The following is a 10,379-nucleotide window of genomic DNA, read 5'->3' on the forward strand; positions in this document are numbered from 1 at the left end:
CTGCTTCCAGAAAGTGTATTATAGAGAGATGAGTGTGTCCTTCACTCTTCCTTCCTGCTTTTCTCCTGCTGCTAGGAATGTGGTTTTGGTTGGAGCTTCATCTTGGAGTGTGATATGGGAACCATATTCTAGACACTGTGGACTGAGTGGAAAGCAGGAAGGAGCCAGAGTCCCTGAGAACTTTGTGGAGCAGAACTTTCATACTAACTTTTTTTTTTCTGTTTCCAGACTGTCATTTGTGAGAAACAGACTTCTATATCATATAAGTATGATTCTTTTAGGTTTTTCTATCATTGTTAGGGGAACTTAATCCTAACTGATTCGTGGTAACTCTGGGACTTATCCGAGAGCGTATGTCCATTGGATGGCTACACATGCAAATCTGGAACCTTAAAAAGATAGGTCTTGGTTAACAAAGCAGGTTTGAGGCATGATCACTCAAACAAATATTCTTTGTGGCAGGTGTGATTATAGGTGCTTTGGGTGGGGGGTAGCATTGAGCAGTTTTCACATTTTGTTGATAGCAGCAAGTGGTGGAAGTTTTGGGTATGGTTTTAATTGTGCATATGTAACGGGTAGAGTTAGAAGAGGACCAAGACAGAATATTTAAGACATTAATTCTCACAATCGAATCACCTGGGAAAGCTTTTCCAGGGGTTCTGAATCAGTAGGTCTGGAGTGGGGCTCAGGTATTTCCAGGGCATATAGTTTGAGGTCAAAACTTTGAGAAGCACAAAAATAAGGAACAGGTAGAAAGTATAAGTCAATCTATAACACTCAGAAAAAGTATACATAAATGTAGGTATTCACTAAGTTGGTTTCCCCCAACAAGAGTGAAATGATTTTTTTTTTTTTTTTTTTTTTTTAGTCAGAGTCTCACTCTGTTGCCTGGGCAACAGTGACACACTCATGGCTACTGCAGCCCCAACCTCCTACTGCTTCAGCCTTCCAAGTAGCTGGAACCACAGATTGTGTACCACCATGCCTGGCTAATTTTTTGATTTATTTTAGAGATGAGGTCTTGCCAAGTTGTCCAGGTTGGTCTTGAATCTCTCGGCCTTCACCTTCCCATGTGCTGGGACTACAGGCATGAGCCACTGCACCTGGCCAAGAGCAGAATGATTTTAAGGAGAAAATATTCAACATTATCAAATGCAGCATAAAAATCAAGCAAGGAGAGAGTTCATTAGTGGTCTTAGTAAAACTATGATCACTGGACTCCTTTAAAAAGCCAGATTTTGAGAGCTGGAGAAAATTGAAAATGCAGAGTTTAAAAAAATGTGGCTTCCCAAAACTTTGTGAGATCTGCCTTCTCTGTCTTTACCCCACTAGACATCTTCCCATTTTGAGCGAAATTTAGAAATCTTACCTTACTTTATGTCCCTTTACCTTCCACTATATATAATTATCTTCAATATTTCCTTCAATATTGAGAACAGCATTAGACGGTGTAGGATTTTTGCTGTTATCATCAATCATAACTTAGAAACCGCAAGAGAAAGAAAGTATATTGTATTTACCTACATGTTTGCCTTTCATTTGTTCTTTTTTCCTTCCTTGTTTTCAAGATTCCTTCCTTTTTAATCATATTCTTCCTGTTTAGAGAACTTCCTTTAGCCATCCTTTTAGGGTTGTGTGGCAACAAGTTCTCTTTGTTTTTCATCTGAGTATGTCTTTATTTCTCTTTCATTCTTGAAGGGATAGTTGCTTGATTCAGAATTCTAAATTGACAGTTCTTTTCTTTCAGCACTTGAGTGTTCTGCAATTTCCTTCTGGCTTCCATGGTTTCTGATGAGAAATGTGCTTTTATTCAAATTGTTTTTTCCCTACAGATTCCATTATACTTATGGATCTGTTTTATTTTGTAGTTCTTTCAGTGTTTACTTTGTGCTTTATCTATTTTGTGACTATATTATCAGGTATGTACAGATTTGGAATTGTCATAACTTCTCTGGTCAGCTGAACCTTCTGCAGTAACCTTCTTTGTCTGTGATAGCTTTTTTAACCTTCAGGCCTACTTTATTTGATTACCAAGAATTCGAGACCAGCCTAGGCAACATAGTGAAACCTCGTCTCTACCAAAAACAAAGCAAAAAAAAATTAGTCAGCCGTGGGTGGTACACAACTGTATTCCCAGCTACTTGGGAGCCTGAGACAGGATTATTGCTCAAGCCCAGGAGCTGAGACTGTGGTGAGCCATGATCATGCCACTGCATTCTTTTATGTGTTGGGAAAACTTCAAATCCTCTCTTCTTGCTGTTTTGAAATATGTAATATATTGTTGTTAACTGTAGTCACCCTACTCTGGTATCGAACTTTGGAACTTATTTCTTCTATTTAATTGTATGTTTTCGTCCATTAACTAACCTTTCTTCATTACTTCTTCATGTATACCCTTTTCAGCCTCTGGTAACTATCATTCTACTCTTTACCTCCACAAGATCAACTTTTATAGCTCCCCTATATGATTGAGAATGTGCAATAGTTGTCTTTCTGTGCCTAGCTTATTTTACTTAACATAATGATCTCCAGTTCCATACAGTAGCTGCAAATGACAAGATTTTATTATTTTTTATGACCAAGTATTTCATTGCGTATATGTACCACATTTTCTTTTTAAAAATTTTTTTATTTTAAAGATGTGGGGTACAATTCAGGGTTAGGTTTATAAATGTTCATTATGCAGGTACCCTTGTTGATGAAGTGTGCCCCCCTCTCCCCTGGCAGTCTCCCACTACTGCCAGTCCCACCCCTCCTTCCCCCCAGCAGTTTCCCACTACTGCCAATCCCTTTCTTGTAGTATTATGACAATTGTTCAAGGTCCACTTATGAGGTACCACATTTTCTTTATCCATTTACCTGTTGATGGACACTTAGGTTGATTCTATATCTTTGCTATCATGAATAATGCTCCAGTTAAACACGAGGGTGCTAGCATCCTTTTAATATAATGATTTCCTTTCTTTTGGGTAAATTCTCAATAGTGTGATTGCTGGACCATATAGTAGTTCTATTTTTAGTTTTTAAAGAAATCATCATACTGTTTTTCATAATGTCTGTACTAATTTACATTCCCACCAACAATATATAAGAGTTCTCTTTTCTAGCTGCATGTGATGGCTCATACCTGTAACATCAGCACTTTGGGAAGACTAGGTGGAAGGATTGTTTGAGAACAGGACTTTGAGACCAGCCTGGGCAACATAGTGGGGCCCCACTTTTTTCTCTATGAAAAAAAAATTTAAAAATTACCAGTTGTGGTGGCATGTGCCTGTAGTCCTAGCTATTTAGGCTGAAGTGGGAGTATCGATTTAGCCCATGAGTTTGAGGTTATGGTGAGCTACAATTGTGCCACTGCACTCCAGCCTAGATGACAGAGTGACACCCTGTTTCTATATTTTAAAAAAAGTTCCCCTTTCTTTGCATCATCACCAGCATCTGTTGTTTCTTGTCTTTTTAATAATAGCCATTCTAACTGAGATAAGATGATATCTCATTGTGGTTTTGATTTGCACTTCCCTGATTAGTGACGTTGAACATTTTTCCATGTACGTGTTGGCTATTTATATGTCTTCTTTTGAGAATGTCCATTCATATCTTTTGCCCACTTTTTACTGGGCTTATTGGGATTTTGTTTTTGTTTTGGTTGAGTTGAGTTTCTTGTATATTCTGGATATTAGTTGCTTGTTCCAGGGTTTTTGTTTGGTACTTTTTTTATGATATCTGTTTTTCTGGTGAATTTCTCATTCATATCCTGAATTGTTTTTCTGATTTCTTCATAATGTTTATTTGTGTTCCCTTGTATCTCATTGAATGTCCTTAATATCACTATTTTTAATCCCTTTTCAGGCATTTCATACATTTCTTTTTCATTGGAATCTTTTACTGGAGAATTATTATATTTCTTTGAACATGTAATATTTTCTTCTTTTTTCATGTTTCTTGTGTCCTTATGTTGATATCTTTGCATCTGGTGTAACAGTCACTTCTTCCAGTTTTTTGGATTTGTTTTCATACAGGAAGTCTTTTTCCTAAGATGTATCTATGTTGTTGGTTGAGTAGGATACTTTAGCTTTGATTCTGGGTGCATGAAGTAGTGTAAGTTCTTTGGCTATAAATGATGTCAATGGTGTTTTTTGTTTCCTCAGTGACTTAGGCTTTGGTTGTTAGTTGAGGCTGTGGTCAGGTTTTCCAGGGATGGGAGACGCCAGATGGGCCAGTGCCTGAGTCCTAGTGATGGCAGCAGCAGGCTGAGTGCGCCTGTTCTTGGGCCCCTGGTTGGTGTATAGAGACATCAGTTTTATCTGGCCCAAATGGTCTGATTCTTGGGTTTCTAGGCAGATTGCTCAGGTACTGGCAGTGGCAGCAGTAGGTTGGGCAGGTGGATAGGTCCTCAGTTCCCTGGGTGGCATGTGTGGCATGGGCAATGGTAGTAGTAGTGCCAACTACTCTTGGACTTCGAAGCAACATGTATTGGTGTTAACAATGCCTGTGACAGGCTAGATGGGCCTGCCCTCCACCCCTGCAACCCAAGAGTAGTGCACAGATGCCAGCAGTGGTGAACAGTGTGGGACAGTCCCCACATAGCCCTGGGAGGTGTGCTCGGGCACTGGGCTCAGGGATGGTTCCAAGTCAGCTATGCCTGTCCTCAGAGCTCTAGTGGTGTGTTCAGGTGCTGGCTGTGGTGGATAGGGCAGGGTGATCTCCAGGACCCCCAACACAGTGCTTGGGTGGCAGCAGCAGTGATGGTTGTGTGGAGCCTGTCCTCAGGGTGTGTGCAAGTATGCTGTGGTCCAGCTGCTGGGGGAAGGTGCAATCCTAGATAGGCAGTTCTCAGGTTCTGGGAGTGGGGCATGTGTTTCAGCCCCTGGTGGTGGCAGTAGCAGGAAAACCCATTCCTCAACACTCATGCAAATGTGCAAAAGTGGCCTTACTATTGGGGTTGGAGGAGTGGGGTGTTTCTGCCAGCAGCACATACTTAGGCCCCCAGCAGCAGCTGTGGTGGGCGGTGTTAGAGCCTATTCTCAGGGCCTGTGCAAAGGTGTGCTACTGCTGGGGTTAGGGTGGGGTTGCTGTCTGTGGTAGCCCTCCCAAGTAGGCCATTCTCAAGTTCTAGGGAGCATGCATTTTGGTTTCCTTTGTACTTGGGGGCAGCCTCACTAGTGTGCTGCACTACTTATTCCTCAGGGTGCAGGACACTGTGTGTGCTAAGAGTGCTGAGGACCTTGCTGCTTTGCTGGGTCCGACCATTGTCTTACTACTGCAGCCCTCAGGGTAGATGCAGAGAAATGTCAGTGGGGCTCCAGGGATGTAGGGATGTAGGGGCTGTACCCCAGGGTAAGATGCAGTGTGGTGAGTGCTGAGCTCTCAAAATAGCACTGTGCTGTAGCTGCTTAGGACCAAATATTAGCTTTCTCTCTGGAGAAATGGCATTGTATGGTCTAGACAGGTCCCTATGGTATTCTCAGGGCCCGTTATGGGTTCATATGTGGCTAGGGTTGGAGAGGTCATGGTAGGATTGTTGACTGCTGGGGATCTCTCACTTACCCTTTCCCGTCACTGGGGAGCCTCTTTGAGTTCCCAGCCAGTCCTGGCCCAGCTGGCTGCCACACTTCCCTCTTCTTCTATGAGTCAAGTGTTTCCTATAACTTTTCTGTTGAATTCTAGTGTTCTCTCTTAGATGCTGTCTAAAAGTGTGATCATGTACCTGCTATTTTGGTTCTTTTTGGAGGAAGGGAGTGTTAGATGCCTCCATTCAGCCATCTTGAAGTGATCTACCTATTTTATGTTTTAATTATATCTTTTTTAATTCTACAGACTATTATTGTTGTTGTTTCTATAGTCAATATTTGTTGAAGTTTGCTCACATATTTAACATGTTCTTTGCTCTTTATTTCTTCTTATCATCTCAGCCTTTCATCTGGGATTAATTTTCTTCTGTCTGAGGTAGATTCTTCAGAATTTCTATTACGAAGGTCTGCTAGTGGCATTCTGTCTCTATTTATGTTCATCTGAATAAGTCATTATCTCACCTTCATCCTTGAAAGACATTTTCTGTGGTCATAGAATTCCAGGTTGACAGCTATTCTCTTTTAGCACATTGAATCAATCATTTTTTGCCTTTTGGTTTCCATTATTGCTGTTGAGAATACAGCTGTCAGTCTAAGTATTTCTCCTCTGACTATAACCTTTCTTTTTTTTAATCTAGACATTTTAATCTTTTCATGTCATCTTTGGTGTTTTGCAGTTTCACTCTGATAGGTCTGCATGCAAGTTTTGTTGAATTTTGATGTCTTGGCAAAACTACACATAGGCAGATATGTTGTTTAAGTTCATTGTGAGGAAAGTAATTGAAAGTTGTAAAGCAGCTTTCTTGATAGCCTTTTGAATATTGAGTACAAATAGTCCAAACCATGTTAAAGCAGAATTTGGAATCAGTTAGAATAGAAACAAAGGTGTGATAGCTGGGCACATTGACTCATGCATGTAATCCCAGGACTTTGAGGGGCTGAGGTGAGAGATTGCCTGAACGCAGGAGTTCCAGACCAGCCTGGGCAATGTGGCGAGACCTCATCTATGTACTGATTATTTCTGGGAAGGGATGCTGGTTGGTAAGATAAATGGTAATGAGGACTTTTGCTTTTATCTGTGGTTTAAAAAAAAGAATGTATTTGTATATACATAAAATAACTTTAGTTCGAAAATAGATTATTGTGCATATTCTACTTCCTTGACTACTTTTCCATAATATATTGTGACTATATTCCCATGTAAAACATATCTCTACAAATTGAGTTTTATTTCTGCATTGTATTCCATCATATAGCTATACCATAGTTTATTTAACCAAATCTCTTATTTTGTTAAGCATTTAGAATATTTCCAGATTTATGTAATCAAACTAGATGTTATGATTAATACCTTTATACATGTATCTTTGTAGACCTATCTAGTTCCATAGGATAAAGGGATATGTATTTAAGGCTGACAGATGGTCTTTTAGAAAGGTATACCCATTTCTACCACCATTAGAGGTAGGTGAAAGTGTTTTTTTCCCTACTCTGGCCAACCTTGGGAATTATCTTTCCTGTTACTTTTTTACTAATTTAAAAAATGTTATTTTGGGCCAGGCGTGGTGCTCACGCATTTAATCCCAGCACTTTGGAAGGCTGAGGATTGCTCAAGGTGAGAAGATTGCTCGAGGCCAGGAGTTTGAGACCAGCTTGGACAACATAGAGAAACCTTGTGTCTACAGAAAAATAAAAGGTTAGCTGGGCGTGGTGGTATGCACCTGTAGTCCTGGCTACTTTGGAGGCTGAGGTAGAAGGATCTCCTGAGCCCAGGAGGTTGAGGTTTTGGTGAGCTGGGGTTGTGCCACTGCACTCTCACCTGGATGACAGAGTAAGACCCTTACTAAAAAAAAAGTTATTTTTCAAATTTTTGTTTTTTAGATTACTAGGGAGGTTGAATCTTTTTGTTTCCATGTATTTTTTACCATAAATATTTCTTTATCATTTGCCTGCTAATCACATTTTCCATTTTTCTTTTAAAGTGTTCCTTTTCTTACCGATTTGCTTGAGTGTTTCATTTATTGTATATGTCAACCCTTTCTCATCAAAGTAAAAACTTTTTTTCAGTCATTTACTTTTTATTGTTATTTATAGTCTTTTAATTTACATAAATGTTATTTATTGACTTGAATATTAAATAGTTTAAGGGTCTTAGAGTTAAATAATTTCAAAAGGCACAATCTTAAATTAGTTGAATTTGGTAAATTAAAAAATATCTATTGCTTATTTTGAGTATTTATTTATTTTAAATTCAGAGGGTACAAAAGCATGTTTGTTACATGGACATATTGCATACTGTTGGGGATTGGGCTTCAGGTGGCCCATTCCTTAGATAGTGAACATTGTATCTGATAGGTAACTTCTGAACCCTATCGTCCCTCCCTGCTTCCCCACTTGAATATTTCTTAAAATGCACTGGAAATGGTTTTTTTTAACCTTTATATAACTGATTTTTTATATAATTGATTTAAAAAACATTTTAAGGATGTAGCACTTAAAACTTTCTGAAATAATTAATAACTAAAGACAATACATTTGTATAGTTTCTTTAAAAATGTAGTGAAGTATCCATAAATGCTACTTGATTTGATTTTATATTAAAAAACTGTTTATTTAAGCTTTACTTGTTTTCTTTTCAAAGATAGTAATAAAATTTAATTTACTTTAAAACTTTTGCTAACAGTTTTTTTTAGTTGTGAAAACATTTCTGTGATCAGAAGCTGCAAGGTTTGCATTAGGTTTATTGATGCTAGAAAAATTCGCTGAGAAACTTGGATAGAAAATTCAGCAAGCTGTGTGGCTTTTCCCCTCTTGTTTATGTTTTTTTTTTTCTTAGCTCTTGTTATGACCCTACAATCTTTCAAAGCCCTTAGCTTCTGGTTTGTACTGTCACAGCTCATCAGGTTTACTCAAGAGACCAGCACAGGGTGTCTGGTGAGAAAGAGAGGAGCATATGTGCTGCTGTGTCCTTGGCAACTTGCAGAACGAGGCTGAATCACATAAATGACAAGAAGGCCCACTGAAAGACGGTGGCGCACAGTGAGACTCAACACCCGTTAAGGCCTAGAGATTTAATGGGTCGAACGCGGTGGCTACAGGACCTGAGGGTCAGGCTGTAGCACTGAAGCAAGGGCGCTCCAGCCTTTATGGGGGCTTAGGGTGACCTGTCAGTCGATTATTGGTCGGCTGGCAGAGCTCCATCCAGGTTGGTGGGTTTTTTGTGGGCGTGGGAAGGGGTGCGGAGGGAGAACAAAGGAAGGCACTGAGGGAGAACAAAGGAAGGCACCGTTTCAATCGCCATTTTAGTTTGCCAGGTTGCCGTTTCCAGGAAAGGGAGGGGATGTGACTTTACTTGTGGCTTGGCGGTGGCCCTTCATTCCTACCTCTTTGATTATACGGGAGAGGGGCAGCGTTTGTCTGTCTGGCTACTTCCTGCTGAAAATGGGCGTCGGTGGGTGAGGTGGGTGAAAGGACAAGCCACATGAGACCTCACAAGTAGGCACCAAAGAAAAAATTTCATTTGAGTGGAAGTCCTGGAAGGTGCCTTGTAAGTGGAAAACGACAAGCTGGTCCGGCCAGTCGTCAAGTGGACACGGGAAAGGGAGGAGCCAGCTGTCATGAAGAAGGTGGTCAAGAAACGCTGAGAATCTTAGTGGTAGGTGGTGGGGGTTAAACTTTGAGGCGAGCATGTCTGAAATGAGAAGACAAGGTTAGAGGTTTGTAGGGTTGGGACAGTCGAGACCTGGATCTTCGGTGGACAGGAGGTCATAATTTTGTAGGAGAAGCTGGTTAATGCTTTGATTAGAGATTTTTAAAAGTTGTGACTGGAGAAACTTGATGATACACAGGAGAAAGGAGCACAGGCCGAAAATGAGAATGACAGGTATGACGATAGGCAAAAGCCAGGTGAGTAGGGAGTTTTGTAATAGGCTGCCGATTTGTGTAGCTTTGCCCCTTGGAGTTGTGAGGAGAGGTGTTGTAATGTATTCATGTTTTGTTCAGTGACTCCTGACTCGTTAATGTAATAACAGCACTCCTCTTGGAGGAAAAGACAAGTGCCTCCCTTTTCGGCTGTTAGGAGATCTAGAGCCCAACGATTTTGGAGGGCTACTTGTGCTATGCTCATTATTTGTCTTTGTAATGATTGGAGAGAATCGGATTTTTAAGGCGAATGAGGGCTGAGGTTTGGTGATGGCCTACCTGGTGGAAGACAGGTTGAGGGTACTATTACTGTGGGGCGAGGCAGGAAACGGAATGGCAGCCAGCAAAGTTCGTTGTAATGAGGCACAAAGAAAACACTGCGAAGAAGGAAGAGAAGGGAAGGATTGGTTTAAGAAGCGGAGGGTGTGACCTATTATGGTAAACCATGAAGGGAAATGTTGGGTCTTATTGAGTGAGCAAAGGAGGGGATTGAGCAACCCGCGCCAAGGAGCAGCACTATGTACAGCAATGTGAAAGTAGGAGGAAAAGGAGGAGTAAGAAGAAAGGCAGTACTATTAGTAAGGGAAGAACGAAATTGACGACCATTTGGCAGAGGGTAGTTGTTGAGTGCAGGCGGCAACCTTCGCGTCTTGTGATTATGTGGGATTTTTGTGGATGACGGGCAGGGAGGGGAAGCAAGCAACACGAGATACTCGAAGTTTGAGAGGCTGGCCTGGAATTGTGGAACAAGAATAGGTCGGCAGCTCTGTGGGGGAAGGGGTAGAGGGAGGCAGTTTAGCTGGTTTGAGGCGAGAAGCGTAAATCCAGGGACTGAGCTGTCCTTTGGTTATGAGCAGCCTGGCAGCTGTGGGGGTGGAGAGGACTATT

At 40.9% G+C, this 10,379-nt stretch overlaps 1 protein-coding gene across 1 annotated transcript in view; it reads left to right on the forward strand.

The window, feature by feature from the left end:
- The window catches only part of LOC103267901 (sex comb on midleg-like protein 2), a 48,523-nt gene extending 39,959 nt beyond the window's left edge, over positions 1 to 8,564 (forward strand). Inside the window, exon 8 of the mRNA XM_021716229.1 lies at positions 8,407 to 8,564. Within this exon, the coding sequence (XP_021571904.1) occupies positions 8,407 to 8,564 (158 nt within the window). The remainder of the gene's footprint in view (positions 1 to 8,406) is intronic.
- Positions 8,565 to 10,379: the final 1,815 nt, after the last annotated feature.

Source organism: Carlito syrichta, unplaced genomic scaffold (genome assembly GCF_000164805.1).
Source record: "Carlito syrichta isolate Samal-C Ts95f unplaced genomic scaffold, Tarsius_syrichta-2.0.1 Scaffold308488, whole genome shotgun sequence".
Taxonomy (NCBI): Eukaryota; Metazoa; Chordata; class Mammalia; order Primates; family Tarsiidae; genus Carlito; species Carlito syrichta.